Raw genomic sequence first — 21,675 nt, 5'->3', positions numbered from 1 at the left:
CTCGGGACGCTTGCATCAATAGGACAACCAGATAAGTATGGAAGACAAAAGTGACATACTCTCTGATTAAGTGCCTTGTATGATGATAAAATATAGCCAAAAAAATAGATGCTAATCCCCCCCCCCCCCATTTTATTCTGCCTTGTACATTTGTGTAAATAAATATTCTTTATTTTTTCAATATTTGTATATTTCTCCATTGTTTGTTTTGTTGCGTGCCTGCTCCCGATGTATCTCTTATGGCCCAGTGTGTGTCCATTTAAAAATAATCGTCCCATATACATTAAACCAGCATTCACAAACGTCATACATGATGCCTGTCACACTTATCAAATAGTTAAATTCTGGCTGGGTAGGCAACCCATTCCAAGTTCTACTAGCACTATGAATGAAGGAGCATTTGTAAAAAAAATGTCTTAGCATATGAAACGAAGAAGGTGCATTTATCTTTTGTATTTGTAAGAATTTGGTTTATTCTGTTTTTGTATTTTTTTTCTTTGCATTTAACTCTTCACATGTCTTCTTTTTGATGTAATGTCCAAATTTTTATAAGAAGATTTTTTTTTTTATGTTTTTCAAGGGTAGACGCGGATATAGAAAATTGCTTCTAAATTAACGATCCCAAAATATAAATGCGTTTATATATCGGGGTTCTCATTATGGAGCGGGTCTTTCCAATGCAAGTCAAACGCTTATGTCGAAAAAAATACAACACACCGGTTAAGAAAAAACAAAACAAAATGGGGGTTCCAGAAAGCGAAAAAGAAAGTGAGTGTTAGTTTGTAGGTTATAATGTGGCCATTTACTACAAATTTAGAAACGAAATAAAGGAAAAATAAAGATGTTACTGCTATAAACATAAAGCTTGTGAACTAATCAACGTGTTAAGCCAGTGAGTACTGTTAATAGATTAAATATTGTGAGTCTTTTTTCCAGTTAATAAAATGTATTTTAACATTTTTTTAAAACAAATAATAAATACACAAAATATACCTTTTGAAACTTCTGATGTAGCAATAGAAACTGTTTGCTGTCTATTAAAAAAAAACATACATTTGTTACTACTTAATAAATATCAATATTCATTAATTGGTATATATCCAAAGATATTATAATTTGGATGTGGATAGCTCCTGTTTCACCTTCGTAATATTTTTCAAAAACTTTATTGTAGCGAATCGAATATTATATAAGAGTAAGTCCTTGGCTTGTTTGTGTCTTATAGTGCGCAGTCTCGAACCTAATTACAAGTATTTGTTCTAAAGTGCGGTTGAATTGCTCCACCATTCAATCCGACTGCGGGTGTAATGGGGTAGTGCGAGTTTTATCGATGCCAGCACCTGGCACATTTCCTGATATACTCTAGACTTAAAGTTTCTGCCCTGGTCGGAGTGTCGCTCTATAGGAACAGCAAATCGGCTTATCCAGTTCTCTACAAGCGTCTCTGTTACATCGATTTTTTTCCTTTTAAACGGAACTCCAACTATTTATTGTTTCCGTTGTCCCCTTGGTTTGCGTTGAGGGCCATTTGCGGCTGTAAAGAAGTTAATCTCCTGCACCATTCTTCCACATCCTCTCTGTATCTTAACCAGTATAATTTTTCTTGAACCTTATCTAGATTCTTATTAACATTAAGATGAGATCCGCTGACTTTTGGTAAAATAAGCTTAAGACGCCTTGATGTGCCGTCTACTGATTCCTAGACCCTTTTAATGACACTATTAATGATGGTTGATGGGAAGAGCTGGGAATTTATAAAAAAAAATTAGCATAAGACCTTGGAGAGTGGTGTGTTTTTTGTTGAGGCCCTACGTTACATGAGAAACCCAAAGGAATGATGATGGTGATTAATGATGGTTATTGAGTCCCATTGAGCGCATTTCGTTTGTGAGTCAGCCCCCTTATCAGAGATGTGCTGCCATTCGAACCGTTGTCCATTCTCCTTTCATAGCGGAATGGGGGCCAGATCATTATCTTCTAATTTGAATTAACTTGATTTAATCCTGTGTTCTTCCAGAGAATCATTGGGCCGCAACCACACTTCTCCAATAAACTCGGTTCTGTGCAGCTTTCTTAATCTGCTCCCATGACATTCCAGTACCCTTAGATTCACTGATGACTGAGCTTTTCCAGGTTTGCTTGGGTCTGCCCACTTTTTTCTTTCCTTGTGGGTTCCAGTCAAGAGCCTGCCTTAATACATTGGTATCTGGTTTTCGCAGAGTGTGTCCTATTCAGCTCTATTTTCGATTTGTGATGCTATTTGTGAACATTTTAATTAAATCAGCTACAGCCAACAATTTCCGTCTCGTAACACAATAATTCAATTGATACTTTGACAAACTTTTACTGAAATAAGCTATGATCTTTTCGTTTCCGTCAAAATTCTGCGATAATACAGCACTGATCCCTGTACCGCTTGCGTTTGTATCCAGAAAAAATGGTTGTACCCACCAGTGAGTATGCTAACATTGGCGACGAAAGAATAGCTTCTTTAATTTTTTTAAAGCTTTCTGGCATTCTTGTGTCATATGAACCGTTTTTTTTCGTTCTGTTGTTGAATTATTAACGCAATCCTAGATAATCAAGGAACAAAGCGTCGGTAATAAGTACAAAGACCCAGAAAACATTTCAATTCCTGTACACTTTCAGAGACAAGCCGTTGCCTAACCGCTTGGCTTTTGTCTAGATCCGTGCTTATACCTTCGTCTGATACCACATGGCCCACGTTTTTTACTTCCTTCTTAAACACTTCTTGGGGTTGAGCTTCATGCCTGCACTTCGAATCCTCTGAAACACTTCAATCAAATTTTTCAAATCTTCATCAAATGTTCTCCCGAGTACAATACTGTCATCAATCTCTCAATAGTGGCTTGTGCATTACAAAGGCCACATGGCATCAACATTATTCAATGCCTTGTAATCAACACAAAACCGCCAAGTCCCATCTTTCTTTTTAACCAGCACAAGGTGAACACTACGGGCTGTTATATGGCTCGATGACCCTTTGTTGTTCCATACGTTTCAGCATATTGTGGGCTTCTTGTTGTTTTTCCAACTATAGTCGGCGCTCAGTGGTTGTCAAATGGATCTGGACAATTCCAGTATAAATACGATGTTGTGCAAGGTTTGTACTCCCTAAGTCATCCTCGTCACAGGGAATCATGTCCTTATATTTAAAAATTAATTTCTCAGCTTTATTATATTCCTCCATCAAGAGAATTTCTTTCATCTTGTAAGATATTTGTGTATCTGTGCGTTCTCCTTCGATACCATGTTTGTCGATCCCTCCACGTTCAGACATTGTGTGACCGGATCAAATGAGTAAACTCCCCGCTCGTAATTTATTTTCCTGTGAGCAAAGGTTCATGACTCTCACTGGGACCTTTCTTTAATTATCACTGACTACTAACGTCTTACCTACAGCCAGCCTATTCTCTATTCCTCTCGCTCACGAGTTTCGTATTGATCGTTTTGCAATCTCATTTAATCTTTTAGCACATTAAACATTCTGACTGTGCTGGTATTGTCGTATCTTCTATCAACAATTTTTTTTCTCGCTTGACCATCTCCTATATCCTCCTCAAGTAGTGGAATCTCCAGGTTAGAATAGAGTAAAGTGCTATTTGCTATAGTTAAAGACAACCCGAATGATTGCATAAATTCGAAGCTAAGTTACACTCACAGTCACATTAGCGATTGATCGGTAAGGTTTGAAATTTAGTCTAACCAGTCCTAACACTGGTATTAGTTCGCCACTGGCTGTATTCAGTGTACAACCGTTCACTTCTGTTATTTGTTGATCTCCAATATAATAGGGTCGAATTATTGGCCGATGTCCAAAAAAAGCATAACACCCGCCGCCGATCTTTCCTTATACCTTTAAAGTTTTATTTCGTTCCAACACTGTGACAGAAATAACCATTTTTGGAGCCTTAGTATTTCGTGCTGCCTGTTTCAGCTCCTTGAAACCTACAGACTTTAGTTTTCCCTGTTACCGTTCTGCCTTTCTTGTAATTACCGTCCACGACCCCAAAACACTCTGGTACAATTCATTTGCATATGAACAGGGGTGTTGAAATTCCAGTAGCAAAATAGTGTTTTATTTTGTCTGATACAGGCTTGCTGTTCGTCTCTAGTCTTTTCCATCACCCTTCTGACCAGCCGTACAGGATCCTTGTGTCTTCCTGGGGTCTTCTTTTGTCTTCCTACCAGTTCTTCCCGAGCATATATACAAAGAAAATATGTTACGCAATTCAGACTAATCAGCAAGGATTCTTTGAATACTCGATAATGGTACTAACTCATTAATTGGTACCAAACTCATTGATTGGTACCAATTGCAACTGCTACATAATAGGAAAATAGTGATGTCCCACACTAACTTACTTAAGTGACTACCTTAAATGACTGTGATGTAATGACTATTCTTAATGTCTACTATCAAGTAACTTCGGCCAATGTTAAATATGTTCACTGGTGGAATCAATGAGTTTTGAATTTCCTTCATTATATCAAAATAGGATTTCTACAGTATGGCACAAACTTTAAGGTAGTGACAGTAAAAAAATAACAAAATATGGTGGATCAATAAAAGAGAAACGGATTCTATTGAATTCAGGATTCAAAATTCAGAAGCCAAGCGCGTAACCAATCATTTTTTTTTTAGTGATGAATAATTATGGAATATTTGTTCTTGAACCGATAATGTGATTGATGGAAATAACGAGTTCATTTTTAAAAAAATGAGAAACACAGAGTGAGTTAACATAAGATTTGTAAAAAAAAAAAAAAGAATAAAAATATAAAAATCAAGCGTATATAATCCTGACATGTTTGAGAAGGACAAGACATTTAGGCGTAATCTGAAGTCTTAGTCTCTAGTGTCTGTTTGTCACCTCGTGCACGGTTTGAAAGTAATAAGATTAGAAGAAATGGAGAGGCGATGGTTTGAAAGTGATGATCAAGGCCAGGTGAAGCTACGTGTGGCATCTAATCGCTTCTGACCAAGCTAGGCGTTGAAAGTAAATAGAGAAAAGGGGGAGGGGGTTTGACGCTCAAGATTGGAGAAAAAAGTCATGTTGCATCGCCTCATTTTTGTGTCGTAGGTGGCCATTGATGTGAAAGTGGGACTATGTTGGTTACTTTTGATACGTTGAGTATGGCGAAATTTGATAAAAATATGCTAGATCGCATTGTCTTAACATCGATACATTTTGTGTTTGTATTTTTTTTTTACATTTTAAAGTAAAGTTTTAATTTAGTCTTGGAAATCAGTGACATATAATAATGTTAAGATGATCAAACAAACAAGATGTCTTAAAAATCCCGAAATTTAAATTTCCCAGTCTTTAGCAAGATTCGAGCTTAAGAATCCAGGTTTGGAAGCTAAGAGTTTAAACAATTAATCACCAAATAAATAGCAGAAATAAATTTTAAATTTTATTACTACTGTGATGTTTTTATACAATATTATAGCTTTAAATCTACTTACCCTTTTGTAAATAACTGAAAAAATGATATTAAACAGTAGAACATTAACACATCAATAACATTGTATCTGATTTTTACAAATAATTTTAGGGTAGTGTGTTAAAAAGCAATATGGTAAAGACGATAACATTTAACTCTTTATCAATCAATCCATCAATCTATCTATTTATCTAACTATCTAACTATTTGTCTTTCTTTCTGTTATATTCCTATAGCAAGCAGGTTTTTTTTTTGTCAGCTATGTGTTCAATCTTTAACGTCTACTAGCTTATATAAAATCTCTAAAGAGATGGTCATAACGGAGCTTTTCTTTGCCGTTCATTGTGCTCTGTTATATCATCATGAAAATGATCTCCGGAACGCGGTTAACACATTTGCAGACATCGAAAAACATATCGTGATCGACCGCAGAAAATATTTGATTCCTCATTAACATTCGGACTTGAAGAAAAACATCAATACTTCTTTTTTTCATTCTCGAGTTCGTCTTCTATTTAAATTTAATGTAATTAACTTTCATTGAATATTGTTTAACATTTTGTCCTTTATAGACTAATACATCATTCATGTTCGCTTTCATTTAATCCTCTACATCAAACATGTAGCTGTCCAGACGCTTCTCTTCCAGTATTAGATCTTGAGGGAGACAGGGTCCGAGTATCTCCTTGTTGCCGCTAATTATCGGCTCTCTGACTTGGAGTTTCTACTTCAGCTGTATGTAGCTGAGCTCATCTAGCTAGTTTAAAAAAAATCGCATAGCCAAAATTATTTATTATTCGTTTTTACATCTGTCCTTCTCTAAAGCTGAATAGTGCTATTGTGCACTATAGATGCAGAGAAGCAGAGATTATCAATATATAAAATATGTAAAAATTTTATTGCGTTAATTTTTTAAATTTCTAAGATGATATAGATTGTTGTTCGTTAGTATAACATAAATCTTATTTAGAATTTTATCATCAAAAATAAAACATTATAAAGAATACCTTTTCTTTCATCATTTTTATTACATCTTTTTGAAAAATGTTTAATATTTCTGTTGAATAAAACATCGTAATCATATAAGTAAATTGAAACATTTTTATGATTGTGTAATTGTGTTGGAATGGGGTGTTGACAACCAAGGAGACAGAAAAAGGGCGATGTAAAAGGGAAAAATCATTTTAACAGTTAATAGATGAAAATTAAAAAAAATAATGCATCAATAAATTATATATTAATATATTATATAAGTGCGTTAGCTCTTTTATATGAACGACTAGGGTAGTACCTGTAGAATTAAGAAGTAATTTCATTTTTTACCTAATGCATCTCTTTTTACAATTTTTTAGACCGGTTAGGGTCAAACTTTAGAAAAAAAAATCTCAATAGTCCTTATAACATTAAAAATGTATGTATAGTCTACATTCATTTTTTTCTATAATTGTTTTTTTTTCTGGCTGACTAAGGAAACCCATTCCACGATTTATTAAAACTATAAAAATAAAAAGCATTTGTAAAAAAATTTTTTAACAATTCTAAGTATTTTATTATATTCTGTTTTTGGGTTATATTATTTTTTTTTTTGCATTTAACTCTTTATATCTCTTCTTTTTTATGTAAAGTCTAAATTTTTATAAAAAAAAATAAAATAAGATAAGATAAGCGTACGAAGGACTTTTTTTTCCGAGAGTCGAAGCGGATATAGGAAAATGCTTCTAAATTAACTGACTTAAAATATGAATGCGTTTATATCTCAGGGGTTAATTATGGAGCAGGTCTTTTTAATTCAAGTCAAAGGTGTAAGTCAAAGAATATACAAAACTCCGGTTAAGGAGAAAATAAATTCAACCAAAATTAGGGTTCTAGAAAGTGAACAAGAAATGGAGACTGATAAAAATGAGCGAGTCGTGCAATTTCCTTGTTACATAAACACTAATTAAAGTGCAAAAAATGAGTTTTAAGTTGATCGATATAATGTGACTATTTACTACAGATTAAAATAAAAGAAACAAAGGCGATGTTGCTAATGAAATTGTAAACATAAAGCTTGCGAATAATTAACCTTTGTATCAGGTGAGTACTGCTAATAGAATACATATTGTGTTTCTTTTGCCAGTAAATACATTGTATTTTAAAATGTGTATTATGAATAAATGGAATAAATAAAATATACCTTTTGAAACTTCTTGTATAGCAATAGAAGCTGTTTCCTGTCTATATATGAAAAAAAATTTGTTACAATGTAATACAAAAATCAATATTCATTAATTGGTATATATCCATTGATATTTAACTTTAGATGTGGATATATATGGATCCACCTTCGTAACAATTTCGTAAAAACTGTTCGTATTTAATTGCATATTATGTAAGAGTTAGTCTTTGGCTTGTTTGGAAATAGAAATGTAAGTTTGGGGAGAATCAATAATAACGTTTTGAAAACGTTTTATTTTTTAATATCTGTGGCTGAGAACCATCTGTATGATACAAAGCTAAACACGGAATAGTTAAAAACTACATCTCAAAGATATTGGTGTATTTAGTAAATACAAATAGGATTGCTATAAATTTTTTACTTACACGAGTAGCTGTGTCGGTTGCTGTTTGGATAGCTATACGAGTCAGTACACGTTTTAAAAAAAGTAATAATAGAAAAATGTATTTTGCAGATGGCCAGTGGTTTAAACATATGATCATATGGAAAAACTTGGTAACAGTTTTGTTAAGTTTCTTTCCCTTTTTGAAGCTTTTAGGGGCCATATATTACAAAGACTGTTTGTTTAAATAACAAACTCAAATATTTCCCTAAAATTGTTCCACCTAGAGTCTTCATCAAGATTCGAACACGGGACTTTCAGTTTCAATTGCTTTACCCCTTAGCCACAGCATTTCAATATATTTATTTAGCGTAAATTTATATTTAAAAAAAAGTATTAACCACATCCACTTTAGCGTAGCCAGGAATTTTTTTCTGGGGTGGGTGGGCTTAAGGGGGATTTTTTCTCCCCCTCCCTCAGCGAAAAAGATGTATGTGTGAGTGTGTACATAATTTATCTTTATTACATTCTTACAATTCATTCTTTTGGAAGACGTGAATTGTACCCTAGAATATGTTCTTTCTGGATTTAGTTGAAAAAATGTAGATACCCCGCTCTTGCCAGAAAGGGGTTCTAAGGGAAAGCTTGTAGCTCCCCTAGCCCGGGGCGTAGTTCCGTCAACAAGCACTATTCTGGTATTGAAAACCAACAAAATGTAATTTATGAGGTATCTACAGTTCATTATCCTGCTATTAAAAACCTTATGTGCTGATCATTCCGCGTCGTGAGGCGTATGGTCAGTAACTGCTTTCACAAAAATCTGTTACTGGCAATGTCTGAAGCCTCTTCCAGCATAGTGTCCACCTGCTCTGAGGACCTCCTTGAAAGTGTGGCCCATGTTGCAAAGAGATGTCCTAGTTTGCGATTTCCTCTTAATGGCCTCCCTGTCATCGCAACTCTTATTATGCGTAAATAATGTTATGTCACATTATATCACACTTCTGACATTACTAAATATCACAATGCTATTTTGGATGGTTGATGAGGGACTGATTGTAATGGGTTGGTTACTTTTTCTAAGTTGTATATGTATAAAGTCAAGAGTTGAACAATTAATCAACAAATGAACAGATTATACAATAGCATTTGTATTTCGTTGTTGTTGTTTAATATCATAACAATTAACTTACCCATTTTGTAATAACTGAAAAAAAAAGATATTTAACAGGTAAAGTACATAGGATATACTTAGGATATATATATATATATATATATATATATATATAAATGGTCATGACTATAAAAATTCTCTTCGTTTATCAATATATCAATCTATTTATCGATCTATTTTTGTATCTATTTCTCTATGTATATATGTATCTATTTATCTATTTATATCTATCTATTTATCTATTTATCTACCGATCTTTCGATCTATCTGTTTATCAAAGTATTTATCTATCTTTATTTCTGCCTATCTACCAACTTTTCTATCTGTAATATCCATATGGCAATCACGTTTTGTTTTAGTGTATATGTAATTAATCTTTGACGTCTTATAGCTTATATAAAATCTAAAGAGATGGTCATAACGGAGCTTCTCTTTGCCGTTGATTGCTCTCTGATAAATCACAATGAACAAGATCTCCAGAACGCGGTTAATAAATTTGCATACGATCCCGCTATTTTCTGGTTTATCGATAAACTTCTAAAAAATGAAAATCATGTTCGAATAGTCAACAGGTAAAAACTTACAGAGCCCCGAAGATCACCCTAATCGAAAGCTCCTTAACGTGGCAGAACCACTTTACGTATTGAAGGTGGTCTTCGTAAACTTAGGTGCCCAATGAAAACGCGTAAACTTGTTTAAGTTGATATAGAAGAGAGCACCTGGTTTAAAACGGCATTAGAACAAAACCGATGATAAATATAAACAAAGGCGCAGGACCAAAAGATAACCCGCTGCCGAGGACAGGTGCAGACATCGAAAAACATATTTTGATCGATCACAGAAAATATTTGATTCCTCATTAACATTCGGACTTGAAGAAAAACATCAATAGTTCATTTTTTCATTCTCGAGTTCGTCCTATATTTGCATTTAATGTAATTAACTTTCATTGAATATTGTTTAACATTTTGTTTCTTTTATCTTGTCCTTTATCGACTAATACATCATTCATGTTCGCTTTCGTTTAATCCTCTACATTAGACATGTAGCTGTTCAGACGCTTCTCTCCCAGTATTAGATTTTGAGGGAGACAAGCTCCGATTATCTCCTTGCTGCCGCTAATTATCGGCTCTCTGACTTGGAGTCTGTACTTCAGCTGTATGTAGCTGAGCTCATCTAGCTAGTAAAAAAAATCACATTTCTGAAATCTAATGTAGAAAATCTATGTCAAACACTTAACGAAATAAAATGAAAAAAAAGTTTTATTACTAAATAACAAATTAGATAAAGGCAAAGTTGTGTCCATTTCTCTAACACATAGCAAAAATTCACTATTGTTCGTTTTTACATCTATCCTTCTCTAAAGCTGAATAGTGCTCTTGTGCAATATATATGCAGAAAAGCATAGATTATGAATATATAAAATATGTAAAAAAAAATTTGTCGTAAGTTTTTAAATATCTAAGATGATATACATTGTTGTTCTTTAGCATAACATAAATCTAATTTAGAATTTTATCAAGAAAATAAAACATTATAAAGAATACCTTTTCTTTCATCAATTTTATTACATCTTTTTGAAAAATGTTTAATATTTCTGTTGAATAAAACATCGTAATCATATAAGTAAATCAAAACATTTTTCTGATTGTGTAATTGTGTTTACAACCAAGGAGATAGACATAAAAAGGGCGATGTAAAAGGGAAAAATCATTTTGACAATTAATAGATGAAAATTAATAAATACATAAATAAATCATAAAAAAACATATTATATAAGTGCGTTAGCTCCTTTATATGAACGACTAGTGTAGTACCTGTAGAATTAAGAAGTAATTTCAATTTTTTACCTAATGTATCTGATTTTTTATTTTTTTTAGACCGGTTAATGTCAAACTGTATAAAAAAACAAACATCTATATAGTCCTTATAACATCAAAAATATATTTATAGTCTACATTCATTTTTTATAAAATTGTTTTTTTACTGGCTGGCTAAGGCAACCCATTCCACGATTTACTAACATTATGAAAATAAAAAGCATTTGTAAAAAAAAATTCTAACTATTCTAAGTATTTTATTATATTCTGTTTTTGGATTTTATTATTTTCATTTTGCATTAAACTCTTTATATCTCTTTTTTTTTTTGATGTAATGTCTATATTTTTATATGATAAAATAAGATAAGATACGTTTACGAAGAACTATTTTTTTCCATGATGGAAGCGGATATAGGAAAATGCTTCTAAATTAACTGACTTAACATATGAATGCTTTTATATCCCAGGGGTTAATTATGGAGCAGGTCTTTTAAATTCAAGTCAAAGGTTTATGTCGAAGAAATTACAACGCTTCGGTTAAGGAAAAAAAATGGGGTTCTAGAAAGCGAAAAAAAAAGGGAGACTGATAAAAATGAGCGAGGCGTGCAATTTCCTTGTTATATAAACACTAATTAAAGTGCAAAAATGAGTTTTAAGTTGATCGATATAATGTGACCATTTACTACAGATTAAAATAAAAGAAACAAAGGCGATGTTGCTAATGAAATTGTAAACATAAAGCTTGCGAATAATTAACCTTTGTATCAGGTGAGTACTGCTCATAGAATACATATTGTGTGTCTTTTGACAGTAAATAAATTGTATTTTAAAATGTGTATTAGGTATAAATGGAATAAACAAAATATACCTTTTGAAACTTCTTGTATAGCAATAGAAACTGTTTCCTGTCTATATGTGAAAAAAAGATAAATTTGTTACAATGTAATAAAATAATCAATATTTATTAATTGGTATATATCCATAGATATTTAAATTTAAGATGTGGATAGATATGCGTCCACCTCCGTAACCATTGAGTTAAAACTGTTCGTATTGAACTGCATTTTTGTAAGAGTTAGTCTTTGGCTTGTTTGGAAATAGAAACTTAAGTTTGGGGAGAATCAATAGTAACGTTTTGAAAACGTTTTATTTTTTAATATGTGTGGCTGAGAACCATCTGTATGATACAAAGCTAAACAATGAATAGTTAAAAACTACATCTCAAAGATATTTGTGTATTTAGTAAAAACAAACGGAATTGCTTTAAAATTTTTGCTGACACGAGTAGCTGTGTGGCTTGCTGTTTGGATAGCTATACGAGTCAGTACACGTTTTAAAAAATAGTAATAATAGAAAAATGTATTTTGCAGATGGCCAATGGTTTAAACATATCATCATATGGAAAAACTTAAAAACAGTTTTGTTAAGTTTCTTTCCCTTTTAGGAATGTTTGTTTTAATAACAAACTGAAATTTGTCCCCCAAAATAGTCCACCTAGAGTCTTCACCAGAATTCGAAAATGGGACATTCAGTTCCAAGTGCTTTACCACTCAGCCACAGCATCTCCATATATTTATTTAGCGTACACTAATATTTAAAAATAATAATTATTAACCATATCCACTTGGGCGTAGCCAGGAATTTTCTTTTGGGGGGGGGGGGGGGTAGGGGGATTTTTTCTCCCCCTTCCCCCGCGAAAAAATGTATGTGTGTGTGTGTGTGTGTGTACATAATTAAACTTTATTACATTCTTACACTTCATTCTTTCGAAAGACGTAAATTGTATCCTATAATATGTTCTTTCTAGATTTATTTGAAAAATGAAGTTACCCTGCTCTTGCCAGCAAGGGAATCTAAAGGAAAGCTGGTAGCTCCCTTAGCCCGGGGCGTAGTTCCGCCAACATGCACTATTCTGGTATTGAAAACCAACAAAATGTATATTATGAGGTATCTAAAGTGCATTATCCTGCTATTAAAACGTTTCCTTTATAAACCTTATGTGCTGATTCTTCCACGTCGTGAGGCGCATTGGGCAGCAACTGCTTTCACAAAAATCTGTTACTGGCAATGTCTGAAGCCTCTTTCCGAATATTGCCCAACTTCTCTGGGGACCTCTATGAAAATGCTGCGCCATGTTGCAATAGGATGTCCCAGTTTGCGATTTCCTCGTAATGGCCTCACGGTCATTACAACTCTTATTATGCGTAATTCATTATGTCGGATAACGTATTCCGCTAACTTCATGCGACGCTGTGTCTCAACTGAAAATCTTACCAAGCACTATTGTCGGTATTAAAATCCAACAAAATATATATTCTGAGGTATCTACATGCATTATTCTGCTATAAAAATTTTATTTCAAAAACCGAAGGTGCTATTGTTACTGACTTAGACACTTTCGCGCCGTTCGGCGCATTTGCCGGCAAGCTGTTTCCACAAAAATTTGTCATGGCAATGTCTGAAGCTTCTTCCCAACTTCTCCGAGGACCTCCAGTAAAGTGTGGCGCCAAGTTTTACTAGGATGTCATTGCAAGTCTTATTATGCGTAATTCATTTTGTAAGATAATATGTCCCGCAAACCTCATGCGACGCTCTGTCATAACCTTACTACGGGGTCGATTCCCAGTTCGTCATTTGATTCCCTGGATTTAGACCCGATCTCTAGAACTGACTCCTAAAATCTGTCTTAGTCATCTTTAATGAGCCATACTTAATGTTTTTCAATTTCGGCAAATAACTCTTCACTTCACTTTATTAATGGAGCCCAGACACTGGTAGAATTTTTTAACCTCAATTGTCTACGCTCTTGGAATAAGGTGACTGTAGATTGCTTTAGATTTTACATCGAAAAGGAAGTTTTATCGTCAAAATCATCTGTTGGGGGTTTTAAATCTCTGGAGTTTTTTTTTTTTTTTCAATTCATAACCCCATTTAGTCTTGGAATTAGGTGACTGTAGTTTGCTTTAGAATAATATTGTAGAGAGAGGATTTCCACCAAAAAAGGTTCTGTGTGGAGGGTTTGAAACTCAAAACCATGTGAAGGGGCTCAAACTGTTTTTAAAAAGCCATCCGGAGGAGGAGGGCTTAGACTAAAATCCCTTATTTGCTTGGCTACGATCAAATAATTTTAGTGTGTCATTTGCATTTTTATATTGAAGATGTATTTTTAAGCATCAAAACCCTGAAGAGGGGTTTAAACTCAAAACCCCTTTTGACTACACTTATTTTACATGTGTAAATTGCTTTTTTTTTAAATTGAAAATGTATTTTTAGCTTTAAACCCATTAATGAGGATTTAAACTGAAAACCCATTTTGCTATTATCATTGCATTTTCAGTACCTTATTATTATTTTTTTTTGAAGAGGTGTGTTTTTTTTTTAGCTTTAAACCCTACTAATGAGAGGGAAGGTTTAAACTCAAAACCCCTTAGGCTACGCTCATAGTATTTTGAATATGTAATTTGCTTTTTTTATATTGAAGAGGGGGTTTATCGCAAATTTCGGAAGGAGTTTAAATTCAAAATATTCTATAGTTGTGCTCTTAGAATTTGGGGATTTTCGTTTGCATATTTTCGTTTATAGAAGAGGAGGATTTAAATGCAAAAACTCCAGTTAGAGTGTTTTAAATTAGAAACCTTTGGTAGGGTTTTTAAAATGAAAACACCTGTAGGTGGTTTCAAACTCAGAAATCTTGGTAATTAGTTTTAAACTCAAATCCCCTAGTAGGGGGTTTTAAACTCAGAACCTTTGGTAGAAGCTTTAAACTTAAAACCTTGTTAGGAAGTTTTAAACTCAAAACCCATGGAAGAGGGATTTAAACTCTAAACCACTTGGCTGTGCTGGGCAAGTGATGGTTTAGTCTTAAAATCTCACCTTAAGTAAACAAAATCAAAGTCAGTAAAATCGGAGGGGGGGGTTGAACCCCAAACCCTCTTCCTGCCTTCGCCCATGCATATCCATACATCAAAATTAATAACATGTTACATTGTAATAAATTGAAACTAATAAAGATTTATTCTTCTAACAAAATTAGATAAATTGGCTATCCAAAAAAAAATTGTTCGAATTTAATCTACAATTGTGTACCAATGACAAAAAAATCAAGTCTTAAACTTTTTCGATCGCTAATAAAATTAATATTTCCATTGTCATTTGTCATTTAAACTAGACATACATCTAGCAATTAGATCCTTGCTAGATCTAGACCTAGTTTAAATCTAAAGCTACATTCAAGATCTAAGTCTAGGTCTAGAAATAGATCTAAGTCAATATCGATCTAGAGTCAATATCTAAACAAGTCTATTTCTAAGTCTATATCTAGAATAAGATATAGAATCTTGATATAGATTCTACTATACCTAGACTAGAACTCTTTTTATAAAGATATGTAGATCTGGGTTCTATTTAGTCTTACTTAGACTGTCAAGTATAGGCACCTATAATAAGGATATGTCATAACTTCGCGCTAGTTATTTTTTAAAATTATAACTTAAACGAAATTCGTATCGAAATTATTTTTTTCAAATAAAATTTGAATCAGTTTTCTATTCAATGAGTTAGTTAATAAATGGAAAATTAATTTTATAATGATCCATTTACACCTTTACTATTGTGACTTAGATGCAAATGTTTTGTACCAATGCGCAAATCTATGAAACAAGCTTGATTTATTAATGAAGAAGCCCACGACATTTTAAAAAACAGTTTAATTATTTTAAAAAGATTACCTCTGATGAATTAAAAAAAAGTCTCTTTGCATATATAATTTTAAAAAATTACAAGGTTTACATTCGGAAAAGAAAAAGTATCTCTTGCAACAGAACTTTGAATGATCTAAAATATCATTATATCCAATTTTCAGTTTCTATTTTAGTTTTTAGGATCCAAACGGGATCAACGGACGGACGGACAGACGGACAGACAGGTCACACAAAAATAAAGTTCAGGTTCAGTTTAAGTAGATAAACGTTACGTGCTTCCAGCAGTTAAATTTTTGGTGTAAAATCGTTATGCTATTTTGACCCAAAGTTTCCAAGTCTTTATTTTTATGTCGCGAATAGTCTAGCTTTAGAATAAAACTGAGAATCCTATAGTATACAAACATAAAGAGGGTAAACTAAACAATGGAACATATAACAATATACATATACCCTAACCCAAAAGTAATGTCAAAGACGTATCCTACACAAAGTCCTTGACATTTCTGAATCCAACTATTAAACTTCTAACATTACTAAATGTCACAATGCTATTTTGGATGGTAGATGGGGGTCTGATTTTAAGGGGTTGGTTACTTTTTCTAAGTTGAGTATGTATAAAGGGAAGATAAGAACTTAGCATATTTTCTGCTTTCTCAGGAGAGACGTGGTATTTTTAGCGTTAAAGTCGACATTTAAAAAGTAAACAAAAAACTCACGACTTTAATAGAAAAAAAAAGAAATGCTGGATAGCATTGTCATAACATAAATACAATAAAAGTTTTTATTTTTTTAGATATAAAAGTAAATGACAATTTCAAATCTGGCAATCAGTGGTACAAATAATGTTAAGGCCATATGTTTTTCGGCTGTCGGTTAATAACCTTAAAACCAGTGTCTTACAAACCACAATTAAATTTCCCAGTCTTAAGATTTAAACCCCAAAATCCAGGTTTGAAATTCAAGGGTTTTAACAATTAATCACCAAATGAATAGAGTATACAATTACCTTTGTATTTCAATGTTGTTGTTTAATATTTTAGCAATTAACTTACCCTTCTTGCAATAACTGAAAAAAAAAGATATTTAACAAGTTAAATACATAGGATATATTATAGAAAATCTCTATGTCAATAAATCAATAAACCAATCTATCGATATATTTATTTATCTATTTATCTATATCTATATATCTATATATCTATATATATTTATCTATATCTATATATCTATATATCTATATATATATATATATATATATATATATATATATATATATATATATATATATATATATATATATATATATATATATATATATATATATATATATATATATATATGGTCATGACTATAGAATTTCATTCAATCAATCAATCAATCAGTCTATCTATCGATCTATTTTTTTTATCTATTTATCTATTTATCGATCTATCTATAAATGTATTTATATATCTATATTTCTACCTAATTTTTCTATCTGTAATATCCATAAGGCTATCAGGTTTTGTTGGGACGGCAATGTGTTCACTCTTTGACGTCTAGTATCTTTTATAAAATCTAAATAGATGGTCATAACGGAGATTCTCTTGATAGATCACAATGAACATTTTCTGGTGTACCGAAAAACTTCTAAAAAACAGAAGTCATGTTCCAAATGTCACCCGATAAAACTTACTGACCCCCGAAGATCACCGTAAGCGGAAATCTCCTTAACGTGGTAGACCCACTTTTCGGATCTAGGATGTATCGTATCAAATGACGCACCGCTTTAAAAAAAAATAATAACCGTCTGGCCAGGGCCAGTGGTGCTTTAGGACACCGTCAGGTAAGAATTAGTCGAAAAAAATCGCACCACCTACCAACAAAAATCAATGTCAAACAAGCTGTGTTTTTCTTAACCCTTCTATACAGATCTGAGACATGGGTACTACACAGAAAGCAGCTAAGAATACTTTAGTGCTTTTACCAGAAATGATTGCGTTCTATTGGAGATACTGTGGCAACATTACACTACAAAATACGATGTTCTTGTGAACGCCAATTTGAACCGTATAGCGGGACTTCTGAAAATCTGACAGTTACGCTTGGGCAGGTGACGTATCCCGTATTTGAGATCAACGTATGCAAAAAGCGGACTTTTTGTGAGCTTAAAGATGTCGATGTAAATGAGGAAACGCTTTATAGACCAGCTTAGGCGTAAATTTGCCTTAGCTGATATAGATCATAGCACCTGGCTGCATACAGCCTCGGAAGGAAACAGCAGTCGGACACTCACAAAGACCGAAGGAACAAAATGAGAGACTATAAGAAAAAATCCTGTCCAGGACAGACGCAGAGGGCAAAAACAAAAATATATATTAATCGACCTCAGGCAGACAATGGTTATGCTTGCCTTAGGTTTGGAAAATATGTAAGTCATGAAGACTATGAGACAAGCCAAAATACTTCCATTTTTCATTCTCATGTTCGTCCTATATTTAATTTTAATGTAATTAACTTTCATTATATATTGTTTAACATTTTGTCCCATTCATCTTTTCGTTTATCGCTTTCATTGAATCCTCTACATTAAACATGTAGCTGCCTAGATGCTTTTCTCCCCTATAGTTGTCCCTTTCTTTTTCCCTTTCTAGAACCCCTATTTTTTTTTAACTTAACCGGCGCGTTGTAATTACTTCAACATAAACCTTTGACTTGAATTGAAAAAACCCGATCCATATTTAACCCACAACATATAAACGTATTTATATTTTAGGTCCGTTAATTTAGAAGCACTTTCCTATATCCGCATTCTATCCCGGCGAAAAACAAAAAGTCCATTTCTCTAAAACATAGCCGAAATTCACAATTGTTCGTTTTTACATCTGACCTTCCCTAAAGCTGAATAGTGCGTATGTTCACAATATATGCAGAGGAGCAGAGTTTATAAATATGTATATAAAATATATAAAGTGTATAGTGTAAGTTTTCTAATACCTAAGATGATATACATTATTTTTCTTTAGCATAACATAAAGCTCATTTAGATTTTTATCATAAAAAATAAAATAAAATTTAAAAAATACCTTTTCTTTCATCAATTTTAAATCTTCTTGAATGACTTTTAATATTTCTATTGAATATATAATAATACTTTAAGTAAACATCGTAGTCATATAAGCAAATTATAACATTTTTAAGATTGTGTTATTATGTTAGAATCAGTGTTAACAACGGAAATAAAAGAGATGTCACTGCTGAAATTAAAAACTTAAAGCCTGCGAACTAATCAGCGTGAGTAGCCTGTGAGTAATGTTAATTGAATATATATATATATATATATATATATATATATATATATATATATATATATATATATATATATATATATATGTCATTATATATATTGTTACAAATGAGCAGTGATAGGTAGAGGTCAATGTATGATCCCGGCGAGATGACACAGCAGGGAGTGTTCTCTGGAATCTACATGTATAAACTGTGATAGTAAATGTGATTGTTTTGTCAGGCCCGTCCTATTATTGTAACCCAGTAACCCACATTACTGGCATGTCGAAAGAATGTGCTAATTAACAGATAGGGGGGATAATTGAATTCCTTTTAGGCCTATATATATGGACGATCTAACATGAATAAAGCAGCATTTAAACCAGTGGTTCCCAAACTTTTTGTCTCGTAGACCCCTTGCCATGTTTTCTGTTTTTCGGTAGACCGCCTGCTTAACTTGTATTGCATTTTTGCAGATTCATTAATTCATTTTTAAATTAAAACTAATTTATAACTGTGGTGACACGGTTATTGTGTGGTCAACCGTGACACACGGTCAAGTGTTGAGTATCGAGAGTTAGGGGACTTGGGGGAAATGACTAGTGTGTAAACAAGAGAGAGAGAAAAAGGTCAGCGAGTGAAGCAGGAGATCTGTACATAACGTTGCCGTGTATATGTGTTTTTGTTAAAATGTTCCACAATTAAAATACACTTTTAACGTAAAAGGACTTGTTTCTTCACAACTGGCGACCCCGACGAGACTCGAACTCGCAATCTTCTGATATTAAACAACAATTTGCTGCCCGTTTTCACCCCCAAGCAAATGGGATGTGCGAACGCCTGAATTCAACGCTGAAAACAATGCTGAACAAAGTAGCACAGGACAACCCAACAGACTGGGACAAGCTGATCAACCCCATACTGTTTGCCTACAGAGAAGTAACACACACAACAACGGGCTTCTCACCATTCGAGCTGCTCTATGGCTCACCTGTTAGGGGACCCATGTCACTATACAGAGACTTTCTAGTAAATAGGAACATAGAACATGACGTACTCACAGGATACGATCTTGTCATCAAGACAAGACAAAATATAATCAAAGCATGCGAAACTGTCCAAAAGCAAACAAACAGAGAGAAACCAGAACTATTGAGAAAGCTAAATCAGGGGCGAAAGTTGAGAACACTACAAGTTGGTGATAATGTCATGGTTCTGCTGCCTGACAGAAATAACCAGCTATTTATAAAATGGCAGGGCCCATTCCAAGTCACAAAGGTGATTTCGAAAGTCGACTACAGTATAAACATTAGAGGTCGAGACAAAGTATTTCACATCAATATGCTGAAGCTGTACATGCCCAGACCATTTACTCTTTCAACGAACGCTAAGCAAGACACGCAAGACAGTCAGAGAGTTATGATGATAGAAACAATAGAGGAAACAGAGGAATTACCATGTCCAGTTATTGAAAGCTGTGAAACTGTGAAAGATATAGACACATCACATCTCCAGTATCCAGTTAAGCAAGATATTGATAAACTGCTAGCTCATTGGGCGCCAATATTCACAGACAAACCGGGTAGAACAACTGCCATAAAACACACTATCCAACTGACTGATACGAAGCCCACAAAATCCAAACCATATCCAGTTTCCTTACACCATGAAGAGATACTGAAAAAGGAAATTGAAACGCTGTTAGAAATGGGAATAATTGATGCATCCACATCTCCATACTCAGCTCCAGCAGTCCTAGTGAAACAAAAAGAAACAACCGGAAAGATGCGTCTATGTGTAGACTACCGGAAACTAAACGCCATCACAGTGAAAGATACATACCCAATGCCTAACATACAGAACATTATACCTAAACTTAGAGGTGCAAAATATTTCACTACTCTTGACTTAGCCAGAGGTTATTGGCAAATTTCACTAGACGAAGATGCTAAGCCACTTACAGCATTCACCACTCCATTTGGTTGTTACCAATGGAATTACATGAGTTTCGGGCTTAGTAATGCGCCTGCAACCTTCAACAGAATGATGGCAAAACTAATAGGGAAAAGACCTGATGTCATTTTCTATCTTGATGACATATGTGTCTTCCACAACACATTAGAAGAACACGTTGCTGGCCTGCAACAAGTATTCCAGATAATACAAGACAACGGGCTTACAATAAAACCTAGTAAGGTTAAAATCGCCAGAACAGAGATTGAATTTCTAGGGCACAGAATACAGCAAAATACGATCAGACCACTACAAGACAATATAAGCAAGATACTCAACTTAACAATACCTACAACAAAGGGACAAGTCCGAAGCATCTTAGGTTTATGTAATTACTATAGACGGTTCCTGGCAAATTTCACAGGTATTACACAACCTCTAATTGAACTGACAAAAAAAGGCATGCCAAACAAGATCACATGGAGCTCCAGACTACAGGAATGCCTTCAAAGCATTAAAAATGTCTTCTCAGACGACATAGTACTCCAGCTTCCAGACATCAGAAACCCTTTCTACTTGGCAACAGATGCATCCTCCACAGCAGTGGGAGGCACTTTAATGCAGAAGTGTGATGCAACGCTAAGACCAGTTTACTACATTAGCAGAAAGCTGAACGCAGCAGAACAGAAATAGTCCACGATAGAGCGTGAAGCTCTAGCTATTGTGTTCTGCATAACGAAACTATCCCGTTACTT

At 33.5% G+C, this 21,675-nt stretch overlaps 1 protein-coding gene across 6 annotated transcripts in view; it reads right to left on the bottom strand.

Annotated features, from left to right (window-relative positions):
- Positions 1–21,675, bottom strand: part of LOC106051110 (transient receptor potential cation channel subfamily M member 2-like) — a 220,678-nt gene that overhangs the window by 48,880 nt on the left and 150,123 nt on the right. For 4 of the 6 annotated variants that reach the window (XM_056003788.1, XM_056003786.1, XM_056003789.1 and 1 more), the window contains exons 29-37: positions 18,766–18,812; positions 16,753–16,766; positions 11,869–11,909; positions 10,728–10,777; positions 9,200–9,213; positions 7,646–7,686; positions 6,477–6,526; positions 5,492–5,505; positions 994–1,034 (exon numbers count right to left, since the gene is read on the bottom strand). In XM_056003788.1, the coding sequence (XP_055859763.1) occupies positions 994–1,034; positions 5,492–5,505; positions 6,477–6,526; positions 7,646–7,686; positions 9,200–9,213; positions 10,728–10,777; positions 11,869–11,909; positions 16,753–16,766; positions 18,766–18,812 (312 nt within the window). The remainder of the gene's footprint in view (positions 1–993; positions 1,035–5,491; positions 5,506–6,476; positions 6,527–7,645; positions 7,687–9,199; positions 9,214–10,727; positions 10,778–11,868; positions 11,910–16,752; positions 16,767–18,765; positions 18,813–21,675) is intronic. The other 2 variants (XM_056003790.1, XM_056003791.1) reach the window with 2 other exon arrangements.

The sequence above is a fragment of the Biomphalaria glabrata genome, chromosome 11, assembly GCF_947242115.1.
Source record: "Biomphalaria glabrata chromosome 11, xgBioGlab47.1, whole genome shotgun sequence".
NCBI lineage: Eukaryota > Metazoa > Mollusca > Gastropoda > Planorbidae > Biomphalaria > Biomphalaria glabrata.
This window is presented reverse-complemented; position numbering and strand designations above follow the sequence as displayed.